The sequence below is a fragment of the Vulpes lagopus genome, chromosome 10, assembly GCF_018345385.1.
Source record: "Vulpes lagopus strain Blue_001 chromosome 10, ASM1834538v1, whole genome shotgun sequence".
Classification (NCBI taxonomy): Eukaryota; Metazoa; Chordata; class Mammalia; order Carnivora; family Canidae; genus Vulpes; species Vulpes lagopus.
The window spans coordinates 61,176,033-61,203,479 of NC_054833.1; the positions used below are offsets into that span (position 1 = coordinate 61,176,033).

At 41.8% G+C, this 27,447-nt stretch overlaps 1 protein-coding gene across 2 annotated transcripts; it reads right to left on the minus strand.

Annotated features, from left to right (window-relative positions):
- Window positions 1-301: 301 nt before the first annotated feature.
- Window positions 302-26,953, minus strand: LOC121500460 (myosin-1). 2 transcript variants are annotated; one of them, XM_041772182.1, is made up of 41 exons: window positions 26,935-26,953; window positions 26,656-26,686; window positions 25,344-25,389; window positions 24,564-24,787; window positions 24,329-24,472; window positions 24,059-24,215; window positions 22,924-22,951; window positions 22,002-22,116; window positions 21,822-21,914; window positions 21,629-21,692; window positions 20,882-20,980; window positions 20,687-20,790; window positions 20,401-20,539; window positions 20,102-20,220; window positions 19,863-20,012; window positions 17,784-17,954; window positions 16,889-17,198; window positions 16,722-16,792; window positions 15,216-15,303; window positions 15,016-15,133; window positions 14,599-14,722; window positions 14,380-14,516; window positions 14,025-14,280; window positions 11,442-11,684; window positions 11,172-11,348; window positions 10,205-10,350; window positions 10,035-10,125; window positions 9,563-9,952; window positions 8,794-8,920; window positions 7,483-7,601; window positions 7,150-7,346; window positions 5,462-5,645; window positions 5,018-5,183; window positions 4,805-4,929; window positions 4,088-4,396; window positions 3,797-4,000; window positions 3,239-3,364; window positions 2,978-3,148; window positions 2,617-2,721; window positions 2,407-2,502; window positions 302-560 (listed from the first exon to the last, which is right to left on the minus strand). In XM_041772182.1, the coding sequence occupies exons 4-41, from the start codon at window positions 24,765-24,767 to the stop codon at window positions 408-410; spliced, it is 5,820 nt and encodes a 1,939-aa protein (XP_041628116.1). In that variant the 5' UTR covers window positions 24,768-24,787; window positions 25,344-25,389; window positions 26,656-26,686; window positions 26,935-26,953; the 3' UTR covers window positions 302-407. The 2 variants fall into 2 exon arrangements, with proteins under 2 accessions (XP_041628116.1, XP_041628117.1); XM_041772183.1 differs by lacking the exons at window positions 26,656-26,686; window positions 26,935-26,953 and adding an exon at window positions 25,530-25,596.
- Window positions 26,954-27,447: the final 494 nt, after the last annotated feature.

A 27,447-nucleotide genomic window follows, 5' to 3' on the forward strand; every position in this document is an offset into this window, starting at 1 on the left:
CCCTTCCTTCCTCTCTCTCTCTCTCTCTTTCTTTTCTTTTTTTTTTTTTTTTAAATTTTTTTTTAATTTATTTTTTATGATAGTCACAGAGAGACAGAGAGAGTCAGAGACACAGACAGAGGGAGAAGCAGGCTCCATGCACCGGGAGCCTGACGTGGGATTCGATCCCGGGTCTCCAGGATCACGCCCTGGGCCAAAGGCAGGCGCCAAACCACTGCGCCACCCAGGGATCCCCTCTTTCTTTTCTTGATGCAGAAAGAAGATTAATTGACAATGTGGGAGGGAAAAAAGAGACGAGTTATTTGCGGATAAATTTTTTATCTGCAAAATACTGAAGTAGAAAACAGAGTGACAAAGATGTTCACATTTTGTGCATTTCTTTGGTCACTTTTTAGCATTTGGTTGAATCACTCTTCACTTATGATTTTCGTGTGAACCTCCCGGCTCTTCACCCGCAGCTTGTTGACCTGGGATTCGGCAATGTCAGCCCGCTCCTCGGCCTCCTCCAGCTCATGCTGGAGCTTGCGGAATTTGGAGAGGTTGACGTTGGATTGTTCCTCCTGAGAATGAATGGAGATGTGTTTAGGAGGGAAAAAGAGTTCAGAATTTCTAGTTTCTTAGATCAGTGGGTCTCCAGTTTCTTTTACTTAAAAATGCTTCACTCTAGTAAACCTTTTTTTAAAAAAAATGCTCTTGATTTTTTTTGTATTCTTCTCATCCTTCTTGAACTCATGGATAACAAAGGGGTACAGGTAACATTTGCCGACAACATTTCTAAAAGTTCTCCTGTTTAACATGTAAACATCTTAGAGCTACTACTAAATATATCATCTTTCCAGCCTCTTTTTTTAGCCCGGAGTCCAGTGAATGTAACCAAATCTTCTTAAAAAAAAAACAAACCCAAACCTAAAAACCTTCTAAAAAATCTATATCAAGCTAATAGCCTTCCTTGAATATAAATCATTGACCCTTGAGTATAAAATATTGCCACTTAATGCAGTGTAGAAATGGAACAAAACTTGTCTCTGAGAATAGTCCTTCAGTAGTCTTAGATTATGTTCAAACAGATAAGCAGTGAATATGGGACCAGTTGGGGTTTAGTCTTTAGTAATTGTCCTTTTCAAAAAGGCTTATTGACAACTGTCCAAAATATGGCATCAAAATTTAGAAATTAATAAAGCTTAGGATCACTAAATAATAGAGCATGAATAAAACTTCAGATCTTCCTGTTACACATGAGGGAAGTAGGGGCTAGAGACACATTAAGTCTCTCTCTCTCTCTCTCTCTATGTCTTCCTCACTCTTACTCCCTGCCCCAGATCTTAGGGGTCAGCAGAAAAATGAAAACCACTAACCAAGAGAGGAACCACTAATTTGTGATGAGTAGGTATATATATATCCATACTTACATACTTAGAAAATCAGTATTTATTATTTCAAATAAATCATAGGCTGGGGAAATGAGGTGAGGTAGAGTGCCAAGAATCTATTGGTTCAAACATGACCAAGACCATCTGAACTCCCAGCTTAACTGCTTTTAGTTGTCACTTTCACTTATGTAAATTATGGTCTTTCAAACAGTGTTCCCAGAAAAGAATTCTTGTTTCTTTCTTGCCCTGTGACTCTGTTCCTCCCTTAGTTCCCTGTTGTAGTCTTTGTTGCACCATTCATTTAGTCACTCAAACCATGAACTTGATGAATTATCCTTGATCTCCTGTCACCTCCCAAGGCAACCTGTTAGCATATCCTATAGTTTCTCCTTCCAGAATGTATCTTGAATCTCTCCACTCTTCTCTCTCTGCTCCAGTACTGCCCCTAAGGCAAACCATGGGCCCACTGGAAAAGCCTCCTATAATGTCTCCCTGTCCCTGCCTGTGTTAGCAGACAATCCATTCTCCACCAAATAACCAGAATATTCTATTTAAAAAGTATAGACCAGGGCATGACTGAGCAGTTTAGAACCCTCCTGGGGCTTCCCAGTGTCCCCATTGTACTTAGAATGTGATCCAGACTTCTTACCAGAGCCTAGAAGACCCTGTGATCAGCCTTCTCTCTCTCTCTCTCTCTCTCTCTCTCTCTCTCACACACACACACACACACACACACACACACACACACACACATCAGCCACATCTCTACTGCTCTCTCCATTGTTCTTTCTGCTCATTGAACTGGACTCTTGAACACTCAAAAGCATTGGGTTGCTCTTCCCCTTCCCAGGAACAGTTTCCCTGGCTCATCATGTTGTTGGTTGCTTCTCATTCTTCAGAATGTAGTTGACCCTTTTCCTTTGATCCTTCCTCATTGCACCCTCATTTCCTTACCTTTCATCCTTCCAACTAAGCTGGCTTGGCCATACCTAAGACCAGGGGGTTGTGTGGTCACTCCAGGGGCTTCTGAACTCACCGCTTCCTCAGCTTGTCTCTTGTAAGCTTTCACCTTCGCTTGCAGTTTATCCACCAGATCTTGGAGCCTGAGCACGTTCTTGCGGTCTTCCTCAGTCTGAAATAATATTTTGAAGAGTGAGCCCACGAAAGTACAAATGCTATCAACATTTTATTGTACATTAGCTTTTTATCCCACGCAGTGAAAACCTAGATAGGCCATTTTCCTTACCTGGTAAGTTAGTTCTTTCACTCTCCTCTCATGTTTGCGTAGACTCTTGACAGTTTCAACGTTGCGCTTCTGTTCACTTTCAACTTCTCCTTCAAGTTCACGGACCTACAAGAAGGTAAGCATTTTAAAAGTCATTTAATGTGATCTGTTTGCTCAGTGGATTTCTGCTTCTTCCAATGACCTGTAGTGCTTCTTTTACCCTGTTTTATATATAATTTTGATGCACTTGTCTCATTGTCCTTGGGCAACAAGGAACATTTCTCATTTGTCTCTGCATGCCCCACTCATCCAGCAGTACAGGGTACTCAAAATACTGCAATGGGTTGAAATGAGGGGGAAATACACTGATCAGAAGACCCACCCTGGCCTCCAGTTTCTGGATCTGTTTCTTCCCGCCCTTCAGGGCCAGCTGCTCAGCCTCATCCAGACGATGCTGTAGGTCCTTCACCGTCTGCTCCAGGTTCTTCTTCATCCGCTCCAGGTGGGCGCTGGTGTCCTGTTCCTTCTTCAGCTCCTCGGCCATCATGGCCGCCTGATCAGCAATAAAACAAAACCAGTTGAGAAAGGGAAGCAAGCACATCGAGATTCAAGTTTGACCACCACCGTGCTGCCCTCTGCTCACATCGGTGATGGCCTTCTTGGCCTTCTCCTCTGCATTGCGGGCTTCCTGGACGATGTCCTCCATCTCTCCTTGGATCTGGGAAATGTCTGTCTCCAGCTTCTTCTTGGTGTTGATCAGGCTAGTGTTCTGGTTAAAATATCAAATTTAGCAATATTTACTACATGACAACAAAATTAACATACCAGATTTCTAATGAACTCAAAAACTAGTTAAGTTATTAGTGTCCCTCTGTGTTCCATAAATTATCTGAGATGACAGTGTATTTTTAAAAGACAGTCAGGGATGCCTGGATGGCTCAGGGGTTGAGGTCTGCCTTTGGCTCAGGGCATGATCCCAGAGTTCTGGGATCAAGTCCCACATCGGGCTCTCTGCATGGAGCCTGCTTAAGTCAAGTCTGGATGTCAAAGTATAGTATAAGTATTGTTAATACACAAATATTAAATGTTTTAAGTTTTACCATTCATGAAACATTGTGAATATATTTTTAGATAATGCTAAGATATGAGCAGGGATTTCATTTTCATCCTTTTGTGTTTTTCACTATTATGTTATGCTCACCTGAGTGTGGAGGAGCTGGACGCGCTCACTGGCATCCAGGAGCTCCTGTTCTGCGATTTTCCTGCTCCTCTCCGTCTGCTCCAGAGTGGCCCTCAGCTCCTCAATCTCAGCCTGCAGCAGGTTGGCTCTGCGCTCCACCATGGCCAGCTGCTCCTTCAGGTCCTCCTGGCCCCGGAGGGCGTCATCCAGGTGGATCTGGGTGTCCTGGGGAATGAGTCATCATTGAGACACCTCGTTCTCAGGGCTGTGGTCACCCCAGCCACCTTGAGGCCCTCTTTTGAACCCACTTACTTTGAGGATGCCTTGGGTATTTCTGTAGTTCCTCAGGGCCTCTGCAGCCATGCGGTTGGCATGGTTCAGCTGGATTTCCATCTCATTGAGGTCTCCCTCCATCTTCTTCTTGAGCCTGATGGCGTCATTCCTGCTCCTGATCTCGGCATCCAGGGTGCTCTGCATTGACTCCACGACCCTGATGTGGTTTCTCTTCAACTGGTCAATTTCCTCATCCTTTTCTGCGATTTTCCTGTCAATCTCAGACTTGACTTGGTTCAGCTCCAGTTGGATGCGCAGAATCTTTCCCTCTTCATGTTCAAGAGATGCCTTAATGACAGCAAGAGGTGATATTAGTGGGGAATGGAAGTTTATAGTATTCTAGAAATAGGAGTTCTTGCTCTTGTGCTGCCATAACACATCTTTATGCCATTGTTCTGGAGATTTCTACAGTATGTTGTTTATTTTATATATTTTTATGTCCCTGGCTAGATAGTGCCTGTGAGGGTGGGGACCTTAACTTATTCTTTTTATTCATCTTTGGTTTTTCCAGCGTCTAGCACAGTTCCTGACATACAAGTGTGGTAGTTGCACACATGGTCAGTTCTCCATCCTCATACTGAGTACAGAGTCAGAACTACTTTTCTTTTCTCTTAATTCAAGAATTCATCAATTTTTGCATGCAGTGGACTCTAATTCCTCTTGCAATTGTTTTAGAATGCACAATAAAATGCCTACCTCTGCCTCCTCTAAAGCAGCCTGAAGTTCAGTCTTTTCCTGTTCCACTTGTTTCTTTATCTTCTCCAGTTCATGGATGCGTTTCCCTCCTTCTGCAATCTGCTCAGTGAGGTCAGAAATCTCCTCTGTTGGTGAAGAAAAATATAAAAATTTGTTCAGTAGGGGAAAACATTTTTCAAATGCTTTGTTTAAGAAAAGGTGAAGTGTACTCACGTTGCAAGTTCTTATTTTCCCGCTTCAGGGTTTCAAGTTGGTCTAAAGATTCCTCATAAGCATTCTTAATCTTAAACAGCTCTGTGCTAAGGGAACGGGACTCCTTTTGGGAAGCTTCAAGTTCAGCATGAGTTTCTTCATACTTCTGTTTCCATTCTGCCAGGATCTGAGGGGCAAAGAATGGTACAGAAATTTAATAGATAATGCTTGATGGGATGGACACCATCTATTCTGGCACCTGTCAGAGTGGAAATGATCTGAGACTGACAAAAAGTTATGAATGAGAAGAGTAGAAACCACAGGTGTTGTCACCATCCACTGCTGGCCATGGAGCAGGAGTTACTGAGAACAGCCCTTAGGGAGTTTGAATAAGGCACACTGAGGGTAACAGGCTGGCTTTCATTGTGAGCTGAGTACAGAAGCAGAGGCTACTACATGGGTTACCTTGTCGAAGTTCCTCTGCTTTTTGTCCAGGGCGGCACAGGCTGCATTGGTTCTCTCTACGTCAATCATGAGGTCCTCCACCTCATTCTGGAGCCGCTGCTTTGTCTTCTCCAGGGAAGCACATTTGGCATTCACAGCTTCTACATGCTCCTCAGCATCCTGTAGACGCTGGGCCAGCTTCTTTCTAAAAAGTGAAATAAGGACAAGAGAAGTGAACAGCCATTGGCAGAATTGGATGTTTCGAAATAGGTGCCAAAGAGTGATTTCCATAGCCAGACTCCTAATACTACTTTTCCAGGTTGTTTTGTAGGGCCAGGTCTGTATTAACCCATTCCCACTCTTCTACAAACTAAATACTGAAAACAGACCAAATTTTAGCATCACCATACTTCATAGTCTGGTTTCAAGGCCATCTGTGATCAGCCTAAGCCCACATTTTACCCATCACGGTGACTAGTTTATTCTTCCTCTTTAGAATAATAATAATATCTGCCTTGAATTACTGTTGTTTATGTCTTATCTCCACTGAATTTTCATCTCTAGAGGGTAGAGTGTATGTCTTGCTAATCTTTGTTTTCTTGTAGGCTGTCACACAGTGTAAGTGCTCAAACATTGGATGAATTGAATTCAAATTAGTGAATTCAACTTCAAATCAAATATACTTGAGTTTGTCTAATCAAGTCCCATATTTTTTGTGGCTGTTTATTAATCATTTAATAAAAATAAACTTTTCCAAATTGGCATCAACTTTGTTTTGTGAGCTCCACTCAGACTCTCTTCTAAGGCATCTGCCCACCGTGATTCCAACTACATGGTTGTATAGGAGTCACAGGATAAACAACTAGATCTCTCCCAAAATATCCTGTTGAATGAGTAGGTTTCTTCCAGTCCAGATTCTCTGTCTTTATAGTTCTGTCTTGAACTGCTGATAGCACTGAATATTTGGTCCTGTGTGAAACTATGTGTTTCCTTTCTTATTGCAGAATTTATGCTTCTTTTTAGTCTTTAACAATATATGCCTTTGTTTCCCTACAAATAGCCATGTGTTTACATCTCTGAAGGATAAGCTATGTTCTGAAGCCTGATTACTTTTCCCTTACACACCTAATACCTGGGCTGATTTTCCCATTAATGGCTGAGAGGGAAGAGAGGCACAGGAGAGGCACAGGAGAGTACAATTAACCCTTACTCTGTCTACACCTTTGTAGACAGAATGATGTCAAAAGTTCCTCTTTTTAGAAATGGTCCTGTGCAGCCCAGGTGGCTCAGCGGTTTAGCACTGCCTTCGGCCTGGGGTGTGGTCCTGGAGACCCAGGATTGAGTCCCACGTCGGGCTCCCTGCATGGAGCTTGCTTCCCCCTCTGCAGGGAGAAGCCTGTGTCTGTTCCTCTGTGTGTGTGTGTGTGTGTGTCTCTCATGAATAAATAAATAAAATCTTTAAAAAAAAGAAATGGTCCTTCAGCTGCCTCTTGCCTTAGGTGCTTTCTCTTTCTGCCCTCTAGCTTGATTTCTTTAACTGCAGCACCTAGAGTGGTTGCTTGTATTGTATTGGTTTATGTCTGTGCATGTTTTTTCCTTAGTTTTAAAATTTGTTTGGGGGAATAACGGATATTTTCCCATACAGTGCTTATGACAGATGCACTTTGTTTAACAGAGATATTTGAATTTCAGCTAGGACTAGGACATACTTGGCCTCCTCCAGCTCCTCTGTGCGCTGGATGGCGTCCGTCTCATATTTGGTCCTCCACTGGGCCACCTCACTGTTGGCCTTGGACATTGCCCTCTGCAGCTCGGCCTTGCCCTCCTGCTCCTCCTCATACTGTTCCCGCAGCAGGTCACAGTCGTGGCGGGCTGATTGCAGGGCATGAGCCAGAGCACTCTTGGCCTGAAAATATAGAGATCAGAGACTTAATTTGATATCTTTAAAAGAACATTTAGTCCCTATAGGTCATCAGAAGAAAATCTGTAGAAGTAAGCGAAATACAACCTCAAAAATAAGGACAGTGACAAGTAGGGTTTACCTTTATCTCCTCTTCAAGCTGCCTTTTCAGTTCCTCGATCTGCTGTGTGAATGCTTGTTTGCCCCTGGAGAGCTGAGAAACTAATGAGTCCTTTTCATCTAGCTGGCGTGAATATTCACCTGTTAAGACCAAGATAGAGCAAACTCAACCTCACTTTGGAAATCAGAGCTCTGGATTAAAAACTGGAGCAGGGAAAGGGAGTGGAGTTTGAAACACATTGGAGAGTACAGATTACAGGAAGCTACCAACCTCCACTTCAAATCTGATGGGCAGATCTACATAAAAATGAGAAGTATGGAAAGCTTTGAGGCTGATTACATAGTTATGAGTAACACAAAATATTTTGGAGGATATTTAAGATTGTTACAGTAGAAATTGGTCAAGAAGCATATAAAAATGTTAATACTTAACAAGAATCACAGCTTTCTTTTTTCCATACCATTAAATTCTAGAAGGATCTTAGAAAAGAGACTACAAGGAGCAATTCGATTCTTTGAGAATACAGATTTTCTTTTTCCATGAAGTGCATTAACTACCCGTACAACAATAGTAAAAGCCTGACTTTGAACTTTGTCCTAGAAAGAATAATATTTGAATGAATATAAGAGAGTTAAGTGGTTCTCCAACACTTTGATCTGCCTATTACTTTAAAAGCCCAGATGACTCATAAAATAATTTCCATCTTGTTACCGCCTACTTGGGGAGGTAGAACTTTGGTAAAAAATTGAATGGATTGATTAAGGGACAGAGTAAATGCAGAGACTCTCCAATTTGGGTGGTCAAAGCTCCACAAACATCACTTAAGTCTCCTGGGCTGGGTTGTAGTGCTGAATATTTCTCTGCGTGACTGTGCAAGCTAGCAGCAATTGGCCAGACTTCAGGAGGAGAAGTGAAGTAAGCATTCCTGGATAATCATTTCATCACTGACATAGTCTGTCATCTATAAAATGTAGATTACATTACACAGACCGTTGAGGGTAATAAAGTAATAAATATCTTGTGCAGGCATTTTGAAAAGTGCAAAGAAATACTGTGAAGCAACACTTTTAATTTGCTAACTTTGATGGAAAAATCTACTGTAAAATGTGTAAAAACAAAAGAGCCTAGATTTCCTTAATGAAAGTCACAACTAAGAAAAAAAAAAGAAAGTAGTCCATGCCAGCAGTCAGTGATGTATTCATAGTAGTGGTGGCAAGTACCTCCCAGGGGGGCAATAAAATGTGACCTCAATAGGTCAGTGCAGCGTTTTTCAGCAAATTAAGCATCCACAGGAAATTTGTCATTCAAGGTCAACACTGGTAAGTGGCCCACCTGATTCTGTCTGCAGACGTGCTCTTTGAGCTGTCAGGTCATTGATTAGCCGTTGCTGCTCCTCTTCCTTGGTCTTAAGTTCACTCACCTGATCTTCTAGAGTGCGACACATCTTTTCAAGGTTCCCCTACATTAAAAAAGTAGTAGAAGGCATCTCAAGCAAGTATTTGGACCACAGGAATTTTCCATAATCCAAGTATTCCATAGGGGCTGGGACACTTATGTGTTTTGAAAATACACTATCTTTACAAACAAAAACTACAGAGGCCTCAGATTGTGAAGGAAAGAATAACAAATGCCATAGTCTACCCATGCTACCAATATACTGCTTTGTGAATTAAGTCTTCACTCACTTGGCTTATCCTTGATATGAGAATAATGATACTTGCTTCAATTCTTGAGATTTTTTTTTTTGAGAAACAAATTATGTATTTGTGCTTAAGGGGAAAGAAAAACAGAAGCCTCATCAAGGTGAGCAGTTTTTAAAATCCCAAAATGTATAGTTGAGTTGTGTGTGGTTTTTTTGTGTGTGTTTTTGTTTTTGTTTTTGTTTGGAAGAGCTTAACTTTCTGCTGTACTGTTCTGTGTATGTGGCTGTTCTCACAACAAAGAGTGAGCACTTTGCCCATCACACCCGAGGTGCCCCTTGCTCTGGCCTGTCTCCTGCTTGTACTGCTTATAGTCTCCTCCTGCCAGTTACTAAGGAATTGTGAGCAGCTCACTCACACCTGTCTCAGAAATCTCTTTAAGACTTAAACCATGATTATACCTTGGCTTTGGAGACAGTCTCCATGTTACTGGCAAGGTCATCAATCTCCATCTTCATCTCGCTCTTCTCCTTCTCCAGCTTCTGCTTGACCCTCTGCAGGTTGTCTATCTGCTCCCCGAGCTCGGCCACACTGTCCGCGTGCTTCTTTCTCAGGGTAGCCGCTGTGGCTTCGTGCTGCAGGGTGGCCTCCTCCAGGTCCCTGCGCATCTTCTGGAACTCGGCCTCGCGCTTCTTGTTCATCTCAATCTGGGCAGATGTGGCCCCGCCAGCTTCTTCCAGGCGCTCACTGATCTCCTCCAGTTCCCGGGAGAGGTCAGAGCGCTGCTTCTCTGCTTTGGCCCTGGAGGCGCGCTCTGCCTCGATTTCCTCCTCCAGCTCCTCGATGCGGGCCTGGGAGTGACACATGGACATTAATGCTGACTCACGGCAGCTTTGATTCCTGTAATGCGCAGAAGTGGAGGCTCTTCCTCACCTGTAACTCCTTGATCTTTTTCTGTAGCTGCATTGCTAGAGCCTGCTCATCCTCAATTTTGCTTTGCAAATTGCTCATTTCAAACTCTTTCCTGTTAAAAGAGTACTTTATGTCAGTCACAGATATAATAAAAGTAATTTCCCCATGGAAGTTTTGTCCTCACTGCTTACTTTTTGAGTTTCTCATCAAGTTGCTGTTTGTCATTTTCGATATCCATTGTGGATTCTTGAGCCAATTTTAGGTCTCCCTCTAGTTTCCTCTTTGCTCTTTCTAGATCCATTCGGATTTTCTTTTCTTGTTCCAAGGATCCTTCAAGCTGAAAATTAATAAGGCATGAATACAATTCCTAGAACGTTACCATCCTTTACCCCAGGTTGGACTTGTAAACATTTAACTCCTATCTAATCAGCACCTTATATTGATTTTTCTCTGCATTAGACAAATTTGCCCCACGCATTCCATTCTCTTTGCTGCTTACCTAGTCCAAAGAGTCATCATTTAAAATGTGAACCATACCTCATTACCATATGATTACAGTAAACTCCTGGGGAGATGTCATGCCTTCTGAATTTCCCCACTGGAAGCCATGGTGATCATTGCTTCACCACACCATAGCAACATTTCTAAACCATGACTTTTGTCAGTTCCTCCCTTACTGAGACATTTTCAGTGGGTTCTCTATTTGATATTAGATCACATCTAAAGCTGAATTCATCTTCTGCATCCCTTATTCGGAATTCCCTTTCTCCCTGTGACAGGAAACCTTAGGAATATTTACTACTTCTTTGCCCTTGCTGTGCTCCCTGCTTAGAGCACTCTATTTCTTCCCATAGCCATTTGCTTTATGAGCCCAGCCAAGATCCTTTTTGTTTTTGCAGCTTTTCTTGGCAAACACAATAACCTCCCTTTTCCCTAATTCTTTTTACCCATATTATCTGTTACCTACAACTTTCTTTATTGATTTTTTTTTTTTTTTACTCCGTAGGTGTCCATCTTAGACCTTATAACAGGGATGATATCCTACACCACTTACTCATTGAAAGCTCTTGAAAAGTACTCATTACATCAAAAGAATGTAAGCTCAGGCTTACTTAGTTATTAAATTAAAAATTATCTTTTACATGATGTTAGGCTTACATCATCTACTTGTTGTTCAAGCTTGATTTTAGCTTTGGTCAGGGTGTTGACTTTGTCCTCTTCTGCCTGCAGGTCATCCAGGGTCTGCTGGTGGGCCTCTTGGAGGGCCTTCTTCTCCTTGGTCAGCTTTGCGATGGTTTCATCCAGGCCTGCCATCTCTTCTGTGAGGTTTTTCACCTTAAAAAATTAAAAAAGAAATGATACCTGCTCTAAAGCAGCTTACTAGGGGGGGCAGAATCTCTTTGTGGTGGAACAGAATATGTTTCATACCTTGTTCTCTGTGGCATGCTTCTCCTTTTCAACCTTGGCCAGGGTCAGCTCAAGGTCGTCAATATCTTTCTTGAGCTCTGAACACTCATCTTCCAGTTTCCTCTTCTTGGCCGTCAGCTCAGCATTGATCTCCTCCTCATCCTCTGCTCTCTCAGTCACCTCCTTGATCTTGGCCTCCAGCTGGATTTTGGTTTTAATCAGCTGGTCACATCTCTCTTCTGCATCAGCCAAGCTATCTGCTTCCTGAAAAGGGATAATAGATACTTTTAGATTTTAGTTCTCAGGACACTTTAACATTTCACTAATATTTTGAAACCAAACAAGTAAATTATGCTTTAAAGCCTTAGGTTAAGATTTATAAGCTTTTCCTCATCTAACAGATATTTATTGTGCGCTTATTATGGCACTGCAGGTTTTTTTTAAAAGGAATTTAACTCAGGGCTTCTGTTGAAATTATCTTACGGTTCTGTTTGCTAATGATGTAGTTCAGGATATACTGTCCCCAAATATGGCACCTTGGCATATTGTGTACCATAAACTGAAGGACTTTGAGAAAATGGCAGAAACAGGAAGTCCACTCTGACCTCCTCCACTCGCCTTTCTTCCCTGAAACAAGTCATTAAACTCCCATGTGGAAAGTACCCTCCCTGTACTAGGAGGAAAGAAGGAAGACATTCTTATCACCAGAGATGAGAGTTAGGGGCTGAGAAGGCTACATAAACAAACCTTGTTAAACTAACCTTTATCTTTCTTAGTTACTTCTTCAACATTTACTATCCTTAGCTCAAACCCCTTTGTCTTGTCAATTCTTTACAAATCTATTGTTTGTCTAAAAGATATACAAGCTTCCTGCTCTGCTTACTTCTTTGGGACTTCAGTCTCTTGTGAAGGCTCCCTTGTACATGTAAAAATTCAGAAAATATGCATACTTCTTCTGTTAATCAGTTTTTTAATTTTCAAACCCAGTGCCTGGGGGGTTCAACGGTTAGGTGTCTGCCTTCAGCCCAGGGCGTGATTCTGGAGTCCTGGGATCAAGTCCCGCATTGGGCTCCCTGCATGGAGCCTGCTTCTCCCTCTGCCTGTGTCTCTGCCTCTCTCTCTCTCTCTCTCTCTCTCTCTCTCTGTGTGTGTGTCTCTCATGAATAAATAAGTAAAATCTAAAAAAAAACCAAACAAACAAACAAACAAAAAAAACAGAAAAACAGCCAGGGACCTTAAGAGGGCCCAGGAAAACTTTTTCCTCTCATGCATGATGTCATCTATATTTAATGTGTTGGTATATGATATCAGATCAGTCACCTTTCTTTATTTAATATTTATTTCCAAAACCGCTTAGTGTATGAAAAACAAAATGGTTGGCTATCCAGCTGGTTGCTCAGAGGGAGGAATGATACTAGGAAAGTGACTTAAAGGGAAGATGATCCTACAAAGTAGCTAGGAATTACAGGGAACACATGGAAGAAAAAAGGGGAACCAAACATGTTCAAAGGTGGTGTGTAGAAAAGTAGCAAGCACGTTTCTCAGGAGAAGGAACAGGAGTTGGAATAGAAACTCTGCAGGGGCATAGGCCATGTCTCCTGCTTCAGGTTATATCCCTAGTGCTTAGAATGTCCTTATATTGTTATTAAATGTGGATAGTTGAGAGAATGATGCCGAAAAGAAGTCATACTCTTCTCAGAGAGACCAAATTTAGATATACCATACAGTTATCCACTGGTTCTTCAAGGTGTGATGAACCTGTCCTCAATTTGGAAACCCCTGTTGTACATGAACTACAGGGAAAGTCACAATGCCAACCTGGGTATGTACAGATAGTTCATCTGTCTTTAAATTTTCTAGTTGAGTGTCCCAAGCCAATACCCACTGGACCAATATCGATTTGCTTCTGAATTCAGGGGACTGCAAGGTCACTCTCAGGATTTAGGTTATTGGTCTCAGTAGCATACTGAAAGTCTTTTGTCATCTGAGTCACATAAGTGAGTTAGACAGTGGTGGTTAATCGGATATTTCTTTCCCCAATCTTCTGAATGTTTATTGGGATGTCAGAATAAGAATATCAACCCCAACTCATGCTTTGCTTAAAAACTGACACTATCTGTAGAAAGTATTGCCATTATCCTTGCAGTGACTCTATTCTTTCAGGTACTGGAGAGTTTCTAAAGACAGAGTTGAGATGAAGTTGCCAGTTGGTTTCATATTGGCTTCAAGTTGATGTATTTTCATCACAACGTGTCCTCCCTTTTCACTGTGAATATCGTTGTTTTTTCACTGGTCTTATTTGCTTTTTTCAGTAGAGAGAATCTTATGGAACAAAGATCACCTCACTTTTTTGCCTGCATTTTGCTGGGAAAAACAATAGCAGGAAAGGGGAAGTGCTTTTGTTTTTTTCCTTTTCAACAGCAAGAGATCCTGTCACAGTGCTTGGTAGTAATGTTGTGTCTGGGATTGTGTAGAACTTCTGAGGAGTTATGAATTAGGAAATATTTAGGAAAGATTGATAGTCCCTTAGTGAGACCTTTTTCCAGCAGCCACTGAACTGAAATATTAGCATCTGATTACAAAAAAATGGGCTCTGATACTCACAGCTTGGACCTGAAGCTGCAGGTCATTTTTCTCTTGCATGAGAGCAACCATTTTCTCTTCTAGCTCTTTCCTTTTGGCCTCAGCTTTTGCAAGGCTTTCTTTGGTCTTCTCAAACTCTTCCTTCATGTTGGCCATCTCCTTTTCTGTTTCCGCACTCTTGAGGAGTGGCTTGATCTTGAAATACAGCTTCATCCAGGGCCAGTGCTTGACATTCATGAAAGCACGGACGTTGTACTGGATGCAGAAGATGGACTCTCTGTGATAGGAGCAGAAGTGGTCAAAGTCAGGTTCCAACAGGAAGCAGAGTTAGAAGGGCCTAAGCTGAGGGGGCTCAGTAGAGTATCTCTATTAATACCTTCTCTCCACCATCTTCTGGTACTCCACTCTTGCCAAGAACCCTCTGCACCTGGCCTGGGTTCGGGTAATCAGCTGGGCTAGCTTGTCATCTCGCATCTCCTCTAGGAGCCCCAGAAGACCAGCTTTGAAAAAGACCTGTGTGTTGGAAGAGTTGCAGATCAGACTATACATAAACTTCACTGGGACACAGATAGTATCAGACTTTAGAGACTGTTACCTTGGTGTGACCAAATTTATACTGGGTGTGGTCCACATCGATGGACCCAAGGAGCTTCTCAGAAGCTTTCTTGCTGTCAATGAACTGTCCTTCTGGGATAGCACTTGCATTTAATACCTTGTATCTGTTTAGGCCAAACAAATAAATGATAGACCTGTTGTCACCAAGACATCTGCTACCCTTATTAGAGAAACAACATAGCCTTTGGGTAGTCTAGCAAACATAAATAAGAAATCATATCCATATCTTTATTCTCTGTATATTGAAAGGGTGTCAAACTTTGGTATGTCAATACAGTCTGTTAAATGTGTTTCTATTTTCTTCATTTATAATAGAAAGTATAAAGGATTTTTCCATCGAAAACACTAAAATGAGTAAAAGAAGCTCTTAAAATAATTTGCAGTGAGAGAGTCTGACCTCTGTTTGAAGTCTGCATAAAGGATCCTGCTTGGGAACCCCTTCCTGCAGATGCGGATCCCTTCCAGCACACCATTACACCGCAGCTGATGCAGGACAAGTTCATGCTCCATGGCCCCTAAGAGGAAGAGTACACATGCCTTATTTCATGGTCTAAATCAAACATCTTGGAACTTGTTTGGGCATCAGAAGCGTCTTACCTGGTGTTTTGGTTTCATTGGGGATGATGCACCGTACAAAGTGGGGGTGAGTGCTCCTCAGATTGGTCATCAGCTTATTCAAATTCTCCTGTGGAATTTATGAATATTGTTTTAAAACTGCACTGTTTTCATATGTTCATATTTACAGACATAATCATTGTGACATCTGTGACATAGGCTCAATTCTAACAGTATGTAATTATAGTATCCACTAATATCTAATTCATACACTATTTGAGTTGTATCCAGATTTGAAATTGAGAAGAGTTATTTCTGAAATTTTCACATTCCCAAAATGTCCTCTTTCCTGTTTTTTGCGCATTATAAACATATTTTTCTATGAGTCGTTGAAGTGGTTGTTTACTGCTGCTGAATTTCCTAGCATGTGTTGTAGATTGAATATGATATTCTAAATGTGGGGAAATATTCTACCCATATTCTTTTGTCTAGAATGTGATCTGGCTTTATCAGTAATTCAGTGTCTTCTTCCAAATCTCTCATTTCTTCCTTTACCCTGCTTTCAATGGTATCTGCTTCTCTATTGCATTTGTATTCCTTATAGTAACTACAGAGCTTTGTCCTCCTGCTCATTCCACAGAAAGTCGCCTTGTAGTGCCTCCCTCTGGGAACTGGCAAAAAACCAACAGCCATGCTATGAAGTGTGAGAAGTGTTCCAAGTTGTGGAAACCCTTGTTTTTCAGAATAACTAAAGCTCCCATTGTTACAGATGGGATTGTCCAAAGAAAAGTAAATTTTCCTTCAAGAGCTGTTTCTTATCACATCTAGTTTTTTATGTATTTATTTTTTTGTTTAGAATCAGCCTCAGGGCACCTGGGTGGCTCAGCCAGTTAAGTGATTGCCTTCCGCTCAGGTCATGATCCCAGGATACTGGGATTGAGCCCGCATCAGGCTCCCCACTTGACAAGGAATCTGCTTCTCCCTCTCCCTCTGCTGTTCCCCTTGCTTGTGCTGTCAGTCTCTCTCTCTCTCTCTCTCTTCCCCCCCCTCTCTTTCTCTCTCTCTCTCTCTCAAGTAAATAAAAATCTTTTAAAAAAAGAAATCAGCCTCCAATTCCTGACACTGGTCTTCTGTCTTCAGCTTTCAAAATCCACTCATTTCAGTTCTGAACTAGGATACACTTAAGCACATATATCATTTGGAGGCTCCCACACTTCCAGCAAATCCCGTGTTTTGCCTAGTCCTGTCCCGGTAGAACCTTCTAAATGTCAAATGACCTTATTTCCTGGACCCCAGATTTAACTTTACCATCTGATGCTGATTTCTGCAACCCACTTTCATCCCTCTCTCCCAACACCTTGTCTCCTATATACTGAGCTGTTTCTTCCAGACAACCCCAAACTAAGACTGTCCTACCACCACCACCTGACCTGTCTCTTTGAATTATATCCAGTTCTGGAACACTTGCAAGATAACTTCCCTTCCCCAACAAATACAGGAGAATTTAAATTCCCGAATCTAATAAGACAGAGCAAAGGAAGTTTGTACCCTGAAGAGAGCAGACACGGTCTGGAAAGAAGAACCCTTCTTCTTGCCGCCTTTCTTGCCACCACCAGCCTCTAAGGGGGGCAGAGAGAGCACAAACAATCATAGTATAAGCTTTCTCAGTGTATGTTTTATACATCAGGTAATGGATGACTTCTTTTGGAATGTACCTGCTTCAGCAGCTGCTGACCCAGAGAAGAGGTAAGCTAGAGTCTTCATTGCAGACTTCTGGTATAGCCCGACAACAGTCTCGTTCAGGGGGTCCTTGTTCTTGTCAAGCCAGCCAGCAATGTTGTAGTCCACAGTACCCGCGTAGTGGATCAGTGAGAAGTGTGCCTCAACCTTGCCTTTGGCAGGCTTGGGTTTCTGGAAATTGTTGGACTTCCCAAGGTGCTGTTCATATAGCTTGTTCTTGAAGGAGGTGTCTGTGGCCTTGGGGAACATGCACTCCTCTTCCAGGATGGAGAAGATCCCCATGGGCTGAAAGGATGAAAAAAAACAAATGCCTTTGAATTTTGTCTCTTGTAGAAATATGTGACATCATGATCATATTTGAGTAAATTCATCCTTTAATTTCTTAGTTAATGAAAACTCACCCCTTGGGTTAGAAGTCACTAATTAAGGAAATATTTATTGCATGCTTGTTGAAATTCAGGTGCTGTGTCAGGCTCAGTAATGCAGTGGCCAGGGAGAAGAATGAAGGTCATGCTTTCCTGGAGTTTATGTATAGTCCCACAGCTCCACAGCCCTGTTTCTCCAAGTGTGACTTGCAAACTGGTTGCATCAGAAACACTTGGTGGAAATTCAGATTCCAAGGCTCCATCCCATACTTATTAAAAAGTTTTTCTAGCAGTGAGATTTAAATATATGTCCTTGCATTGTGAACTGTTGGGAAATAGAGAGTTCTGGATGCTAGAGAAAATACTCACTCTCCTTTTACCAGAATATCTCCTCAGAGTTAGCAAAAGAAGTTTTCCTGATTTTGTTTACACGTAGAAATCTTTTTTTTTTTCTCTTAAATACTGTTCAGCAGTATAACCTGTGACCTGAAAAAAGCAAACAAACCTTCTCAATGAGCTCGATGCAGGCAGCCAGGTCCATCCCGAAGTCGATGAACTCCCACTCAATGCCCTCCTTCTTGTACTCCTCCTGCTCCAGCACGAACATGTGGTGGTTGAAGAACTGTTGCAGTTTCTCGTTGGTGAAGTTGATGCACAGCTGCTCCAGGCTGTTGAACTAAGTAGAAAATACAAATTAACTTTGATCTTTTAATAAAAAGCTTGTCTTCGAAAAGGGCTTTCCTTAGTTGGTGACCTGATTACCGTCTTAGGATGGTGTGACTCTCTCCACCCGAGGCAGGCCCCTTTCTCCTTCCTGCGTTTTTCATGGCTATAGACAAAGACTTGTCCCCACCCTTGTTGGAAGTATCTCTTAAATGGGAATAATTAGTATCTGCGTGATGCTTTCCTATGCAATAAAACCATTGTTTGGTTTTTACAGTGTCTACTTTTGTTGATCAGAGGTTTCTTAGAAATCTGCCTCTTTATGATGATGTTGTATGGCTAGACAAGTTTCCCGCATCTGAGCCATTGTGGTCTGTATATTATGAATAATCAGGACTAAAAATTCAATAGCTGGCATTTGTTGAACATGTGCCATGTACTAGACACTGTGCTAAGTGCTTTGTATAAATTGTTGCAGTTAATTCTCACAGCCACCTTTCCACTATGGTCCTGTTTGCCCATTTCATGGATGAGAGAACTCTCTTAGTGAGATGAAGTAACTGTGCAAGAGTCTTCTAAGGGGGTGTGGCAGGGCACCAGGCTTTGACATCCAGAGCCAGTGGCTATAGCCACACTCAGAACTTGAGCAGGTCTGCTTTGCTTCACTGTTCACGACACCCAGAAAGAAACAGTTGGGGATGCTCTTGCCTAAGAGCAGTATCACTAGACATGGAAGTCAAGGGGTGCTGCACCATGGAGGAACCTTGCCAACATGCTAAGCGAAGAAAGCCAGGCACAAAGGACTACATACTGTATGATTCCATTTATATGAACTGTCCAGAATAGGCAAATCCACAGACACAGAAAGCAGATGAGTGGTTGCCGGCCGGGGGCTGGGGAAGGTGGAAACAGGATATGACTGCTTAGTGGGAATGGGGTTTCTTGTTGGGGTGATGAATGGGTTCTAAAATCAATTGTCATGATGGTTGCATATATCTGTAAATATACTAAGAACCATTAAATTAAGTACTTAAGTGAATTGGATGTTGCATGAATTATATATCAATAAAGTGATTATTTTAAAAACTCAAATTGGTTGCAAATTTGCACTGTCTTTAGTTTTCTTATTTGAAAATGTGAATTGCTCTTCCTCTTCCTTCTGGGTGCCATAGTATTCCTCTCTGCCCTCATGAGCTTGGGAATTTCTGGAAATGCTCTTGTCCCTCAAAGTCAGAAAATGTCCTTCAGTGTCTGTGAGTTTACTCAGAAAAGTGTAGAAATGTGACCTGTGGATCAGACACATTTGAGATACTATCTCATATCCTCATATCTTTTTTTTTTTTTATCCTCATATCTTCTGTAACCTTGTGTGCTAAGTTATAGGGGAGGTTTTCTTTCATAGGCAGATGATTTGGAGTTACTCTAAAATGCCATCTCCATCCTCTATCCCTGGATATTGAAGAGCAGACAGGAATCCTACAGCTTGTCTTTGAATTTGTCACTGCCTTTCCTACCACCATCTTGGCTGCCATTACCTGTCTCTTCACCTGCTCTATCATTTACTGCATGCCCACTGTGTGCTGAGACTGTGCTCGGGGCTTTCAATTCAGACATCCTGTAACTGGCAGAAAGACCTTGGGAGTGGATATGCTCTCTGAGGTAGTAGGGCTTCACCTACAGGTCTTCATTGAGTGTGAACCCAATGATCAGTAGAACACCATTCCCAATTCTCCACAAAGTCACACAGGGAAGAACTGGACTTCTGTCCCCCTGCAAGGTTCATGCCCTCTCATGGACTTTTGGTCTTCTTTCCTGTGTCAACTTGGTTTGTAGTGCAGCTCTTTTTCATAGACCTTTTCCAATACTGACTGCACCAGCAAGATTTTTAAACTTTTTTGCTACAAAGTTTCTGCTAACTCACATCAAAGATCTCAAAGCCGGCAATGTCCAGGACCCCGATGAAGTACTGCCTGGGCTGTTTGGTGTCCAGCTGCTGGTTGATGCGGGTGACCATCCACAGGAACATCTTCTCGTAGACGGCCTTGGCCAGAGCGCCCACCGCATTGTACACCTTCATGGACAGAATGGTGATTGTTGACGTACCAAAGACATGCTGAGGTGGCCTGGGATGTGTGTCATTCATTGAGGTCGTGCGCTCACCTGCTGCACAGTCTGGCCTTTGGTGACAAACTCGTTGCCGACCTTGACCCTGGGGTAGCAGAGGGCTTTGAGCAGGTCCGCAGAGTTCAGGTTCTGGAGATAGGCCGCCTTGTCAGCGACTGTAAAGACACAATTCAGGCACCCCACATGACCCACTGTGGGCTCCCCAATTCATCCGGGCAGAATGGTGAGTAAACCATTTTATAGAAAGTCTCTGTGGTGGTGAATTTGCATACATTCATCAGAAACTCAACTGTAAAGACGACATGAATTTAGAATGAGCTTTTTATCTATATTACCTTCAGTGCCATCTGGCTCTGCCTGCTCCTCCCGCTGCTTCTGCTTGAATTTCATGTTCCCGTAATGCATCACGGCTCCCGTGAGCTTGTAGATGGAGACTCTTTCATCAGAGGTGAAGCCCAGGATGTCAATGGCACTCTACCAGGAGAGGTGACAGGACAGAGGGCAGAAGATAGTAATTTATTTAGGAAAGTTTATGCCATACCATTAACCATGCCTATAAAGGGCTGTTATTGTCATTCCCATACATAATGGATTTTTAAAAACACTGTATATGTAACTTACATCTGTGGCCATCAGCTCCTCTTGGTCATCAATGCTGGGGACTGTGATCTCCCCTTGACTGACGAAGGCATAGTCATATGGGTTGGTGGTGATCAGGAGCATTTCTGGGTACACACAATTCAGGGTATATGTTTTACATTGGAAATTGTTAATATAACATAACCTTCTAGCTTGCAAATTTAAGCTCCTTCTTACCGATTAGGTCTGGCTTCTTGTTAGACATGATCTGGTAAAAAATGTGGTAGCTTCTTTCCGCTTTCAGCTGGAAAGTAACTCTAGACTTCTCTAGAAGATCTGGAATACAAAGTAGACATGGGTCAGGGGGAAAAAACCATGAAGTTCCTGAAGTGATTTTGGAATTTGGGATGATTAACTAAAAAATCTCACGAGATCCAGCTGAGATTTCAGCTGAATTTTCATATAAGTTACCACATTTTGAGCTCTACAAACACTATTGCAGTTTCTCTTACCACCTCTAGAAAAAAACTGAAGTACGCCTAGCTGGAGACATAGACATTTCTCATGTAGAATGTCCTTGACATTTGTGATATAATTGTTTCTAGCGAACCCGTCCCTCCCCAGGGTCTTTTCTCACTTTATAATAGAGGGACCACTACGAGTAATGTTTATCAGGCTAGGAAGCAATCACATATTCTCAACCAGGAGGCAACTCATTTACCCTAGTGTTAGTGTTTTCTCAGAGAAAGTTGAAATCCATTCTAAAGCTGGAATTCTTCAGACAAGCCCAGTGGCTCCTGGCAGTTCTCACTAAATCATTAGGCTCATGGCTGGGGATAAAGCACACTGTGGGCTATGGATGAGACTGCATTAACCACAGGCATGTTTGGCAGGAGACTGGTGTTTCACAGGCTCCAGGCTCAACAGGAGTTGCAAAATGTTCCTCCAGACCATCATTTGTCATTTTCGGGTTCTGTTACTTACATGTTTCAATATCTGCAGAAGCCAGCTTCCCTGTGGTACCAAAGTGGATTCTAATGAATTTACCCTTGAAAAGAGAAAGATTATTTAGTATTAAAAAGTTGAAGCACACAGAAGGATGCAACTGAAATAATTCAGACATGCTATCTCTGGCATGTAAGGGCTGAGAAGATCCCTCTGTGACCAGGAGACTTACAAAGCGAGAGGAATTGTCATTCCTCACAGTCTTGGCGTTGCCAAAGGCCTCCAGTAGGGGGTTGGCACTGATGATCTGATCTTCAAGGGTCCCCTGCACAGGCAAAGAGCAACCCTCATTTCTGGGGCTCCAGACTCCTGAGAGCCCAAGAGTCTTGAGCCCCTAGAGCCCCAGACCCACCTGTATTTTGCCAGAAGTAACTTCCTCCTTCTTCTTGTCCCCAGTGACTGCAATTGTTGCAAAGTACTGGATGACACGCTTCGTGTTCACGGTCTTCCCCGCACCAGATTCTCCTCTGTCAAAGAGAGACAAAACATACGTGAGGAACTAAGCTATGCAGCAAATTAAAGTACTTCCATCATCAGCGTTTACTACCTTATGCATCTTTCTTTATATGTCTTTGTCAACTTTCTCCTAGCTCTTTCTCTTCAGCCTACTATAGCTCATAATATTTCTGTTGCTTTGCACTGACAAGAAGCAGGGAAGTTGATTCAACACACATTTCTTGAATGCTTAAAATGTGCCAGGCTCTCTTTTAGGTGCTGTGGCCTGGGTGTGAGGGGTCCAAAAGGTAGCCACCCAACAACTATGTGGGAAATGAGATAGTAAAAAAAAAAACAAAAAACAAAAAACAACAACAAAAAAAAAACAAAAACAAAAACAAAAAACAAAAAAAAACACACAATGTATATGTTCTTTAGTTTCCTTAAAGACATGGCTCAAGTGAAGTCTTTGAAGGACTAGACATTTCTCAAGTAGGCCTTAAAAATAGGCCACTGGGGAAATTCCCAAAAAGCTCAATGTTCAGAAGGCTGTATGTTGTTCACTGCCGTGTATTGGGTTCTGGCTATGCACAGATTTTACATCTCTTAACTCTCAGAAAAGTTCTGGACCGCTTTTAAAACTGGACTAGCAAATGACAAATTTGGGGCATTGTTAATTTACATTCAGATGCAGTCTGAGCCCTATAACAGTACAAGCAGTGTCCAGCTCCAGACTGATCAGCCATTGCTTCAGTATGGGAGCATTAATTAATTTCTTTTGGTTTGTCTTTTCCTAGTGTGAATAAAATACTAATATGTCCCAGAATAGTAATACATACGTGATTAAGATGGACTGATTCTCCCGATCTAGAAGAAAAACAGTGGATAATCAACATCACACCAGTTACTCAAACAGAACTTTCTATAGGGAAACACCTTGGGTGTTAAGTATAAATATTGTGTCATTTTAAATGGAGACTGAAATATATTATTGTAAAGTTATATATGATATTATTCTTAAACCTCTTAAGTAGAAGAGAAACATAAAATGTTGTTATATCTTAAATTCCTTAAGTCCCCATAGTACATGTACCCTTCTGGTTTAAAATAGAGCAGTATTTTCTAAAGCCAGACACATTCTTTAGTTGTCAGCCATGGATTTCAGTAGCATACTATCCGCTGATTTCTGCATAGAACTGAAAAATGGAAAATACATGAAGGGTTTGACTGTAGTTTAATAGGTTTAAATAGTGTTCATCAAGCCAAGGTTGATATTTAGGTTTTAAATGAGTCAATTGGCCTCACAAAGAAAAAAAAATCTTATTTCCACAGCTTGCAACCCTAACTCTGATCAGGCTTTCCAAAAGTATACCATCAGGTCAAAGAAAGATCAGATAAGGAAGGTGCCTCAATCAATCAAAATAAAAATCCTTCTAAGAGGGGAGAAAACAGCAACCTTGTTTTCTGTACATGTAGCCCCCAAATATCATCTTCATTCAAAGAGAGAATATCTTCTATGAGATGGTTTCTGATGACTTTAGACCTAACAATACTCCTAAAAGCATCAAATTTGTAGTCAACAAGAAAATTAAGCACAAAGGGACTGAACATATAGTTTTCATGTCTATTCAGACAATGTGAGCCCACTGTTACTTATTCATAACCATTGTTACTTCCATCTATACCAGAAATTACGTATTTCCAAGATGAAAATTATAAGCAACTAAAGATAAATAGGAATGGAGCAGTAGCATGGCCTAGTAAAATCATGGAGGTCGAGTCTGGAGAGCTAAAATTTCATTACAGCTTTGATGGCATGTACACAATGTGTGCTTGTGTGCTTTAGTTACCTCTTCTGTACATCCTGGGGGGTGAGGGGGTAGATTATATTATCTCTGAAGTCCTGTTTAGCTTTAGCACTTTGTGATTATAGGTGATAACATAATTTGTATGACAAACACTTGGGCCACTCACCCGTCAGCATGAACTGATAGGCATTGTCAGAGATGGAGAAGATGTGGGGCGGGGCCTCCTGGCGCTTCTTGCCTCTGTAGGCCGTCACCACCTCTGCGTTGTACACTGGCAGCCACTTGTAGGGGTTGACAGTGACACAGAACAGACCTGAGTAGGTCTAGACCAAAAAGAAAAAGAAGGGAATATAATGATTTCATGAGGATTTTAATAACCTGCTTTTCAAAACTCTTAACCATCTGCATGAGCAGAAGGCCATGAGAGTGAACTCACGTAGATCATCCAGGCTGCATAACGCTCTTTGAGGTTGTACAGCACAGCAGGCTCGTGCAGGTGAGTCATCATGGCCATGTCCTCGATCTTGTCATACTTGGGAGGGTTCATGGGGAAGACTTGGTCATCTTTCACCGTCAGAGTCTGGTAAACAGGGAGGACAACCATTTATGTCAATTGTGAGATCATACAAAAGTACTGATCAAATGTGGCCAGCTCCAGGGACTCTACTCACCGCTCCCGCTTCGGTCTTCACTGTCACTTTCCCTCCTTCTCTGCTCTGGACAGTCCCTTTCACAAAAGATTCTTTGGGCTCCGCCACAAAGACTGATGTCTTGGCATCAAAGGGCCTATTCTGGGCCTCAATGCGCTCCTTTTCAGACTTTCGGAGGTATGGAGCCGCCTCCCCGAAAATGGCCATTTCCTGGTCTGAACTCATGGCTGCTGAACTCACAGGTCCTAGAGGAGATGAAGCATTTCACATTAGAGACTGTGGACTGTCATGTGTATCAGTAAGTCTCCAGATATTGGTGATGATACCTCATGGAAAACCCACTATTTAGCAATGGGCAAGGTAACTTTCCGCAAGTTTTTAAGAGGTTTAAGGAAGTTCTTTCCTAGGTACCTTCTTTTTCTTATTTGTTAGGTATCATGTTTACCAATGATTCTAATAGCAGCATACCTTTTTTAAAATCAAATTTGAGATTTTTAGCAAGAGAATCTTATTGCAGATTTTTCCCCCTACAGAATGTTAATATTCTGTTAACAAGCCAACAAGTCCATTAGCAGTTTTCTTGTGAAGATGTCACCTCGCCAATGCTTGCATCCGGAATGAGTCTATGTGCATTGTTCTGAAGGCAAGCCCTCCTTCCCTGTCTCCCTAGCACCGTTTCCTGAAGTACAGTTATTAGGTATTTACTGAGACCAGCACTTTCTGAAAGGTTGCTAAGTGACACAGATCCATCCCAGAGGCTCTCATATTCTTCTCCAGGGACTGGTTAAGTCCAAATCTTACCTTGTTAGCAAGTGAGAAGATGTAGCCTGGTTCTCTCTAGACAGTTCTGTAAAAGAGAAGGGAAAAGCACTTGAGTAGTTAGCCAAAGGCACCCACAAAATCCCCTCTGTGGCATGGCTGGCTATTGTAAACAGAAGGCAACAAAAGCCATGGATATAAAATGTGCAGTATCCCAAGGAGCAGTACCAGAGCTAGCAGCTGCAGCTGACACGGGGCAGCGTGGCCAGTGTCCCTCTTGAAACCCATTGCCTGGTCCTGCTTACTTTGGAGCTTTTTAAAGCAGGGCGAGTCAGCCTCATTCCAAGGGCTCTTATTCTCATACCATAATTTTGACAGATTTGGCTTTTTCCCTTGTCTTTAGTATTTCTCAAAGACTTACTATAAAATATTATTATGTTTTCTTGCTTTATTACTGAAATTCTCATAGAAATTTCACAAAACTTCCTTTTCAAGATCCATTCATCTCTTGTCACTTTAATATTCATTAATCCTGTCAATAATGTTCATAGGCAGGACCCCTGGGTGGCTCAGTGATTCAGTGTCTATCTTTGACTCAGGTTGTGATCCTGGGGTCCTCGGATCGAGTCCCACATCAGGTTCCCCGAGGGAGCCTGCTTCTCCCTCTGCCTATGTCTCTGCCTCTCTCTGTGTCTTTCATGAATAAATAAATAAAATCTCAAAAAAATGATCATAGGCAATTTATTTAATAATAATAAAGGTATTTTTCCAGAAAAACTCAAAACACTTTTGTGAACCTTTCTACATTTTCCCATCCAAACTATTTGGATAACTCAAAATACTTTGTCTTGCTGAAGATTCTTACAGTCATTTTTCATAGCATTTAAATATTTTTTGCACTTTATGGACTGTGAAAGAACATGCAGATTTAAGCCACTTTTCCAAGGCAAGGACTCAGTTCATTCAGACATCATCTCAGGGTTTTATATGTTATATGATGCAGAGGAAAATCTGTAGTATAGGAAATTTACATTTTCTCTATAAATGAATAATAACACCAAAATGTTGTATTGCATATTGTAACTCAGTTATTTAAAAGACAGACCACAGTGCCAGAAATAGGAAAAATGTGTATAAAACTCCTCAAGACTCTTGAGAAAGCATTTTCATGTATTGCAGAGGACATAAATTAATGAGAATCAGTTTCTAAAGTCCCTCTCAGAATTTTTCAAGGGAAGCATGATCAGCCATGAAATTAAAATGCTTTCATTTTATAACCCCCGAGCACTCTCCAAACACCATAGAAGATTTCTTGCACCCTGTAAAGAATGAGGAAAAAAAATTGGTATCTTACCTTAGAGATGCAACCTGGAAGTGGATTGGAACTGTAGAAAAAAAAAAGCGCAAATTTCTTCTGGTTAAACTCTAGCCATTCTCAATAATACCATAATTCTTAAGTGAGAATCAGGAAATGACTGGGAACACGAAAACATCTAATTAAAATTGCTACGGAATAAGTTGGTGCTTCAGTGGAAGGGCTGCCAGAGGCAGTGGGAGCCAGGATGTGTGACATGCAGGCAGCCAGATATCACTTACTGTCCTCAGACAGAGCCCTGTCCTCACACACACTTACCTTGAAGCTTTATGAGGAAAGACAAGCCATACCCATTCCAAGGGTACTTTTATAGGGTCAAATATGGAAAACATGTAGCCTCCTCCTCTTTCTTAGAACATTTTTGGCAAAACCTGTTTTTGGCAATGAAGGTCTCCAAGCATAATTCCCCTCATATTAAAGATGTTTGGATATAATTAGAAGTATTTCCTCTCACATTTGGTTAAGTATATGAATCAATCTCCTATAAATAATTTGAGAGGTTGGCAATCTGAAAGCAATCTGGCCTTGGAATAATGTAAGGTGTTGTTTCAAAGACAGCTATGTTCTTCAGTCCCCAGAATTTGTTGCTGGCTGTTCTGTATCACAGTCGCCCGTGTGAAGTCTTTTCAATTGCCCGCACCATTGCAGATATTAGACTAGGAAGAGAAGCTGCTGTTGTTTACCAACATGTTAGGAAAAGATTGTTCACTCCTCCCCAGAAGGCATGGATTTCTTTGTTGTTGTTTTTGTTTTTGTTTTTTTTTTTCAACT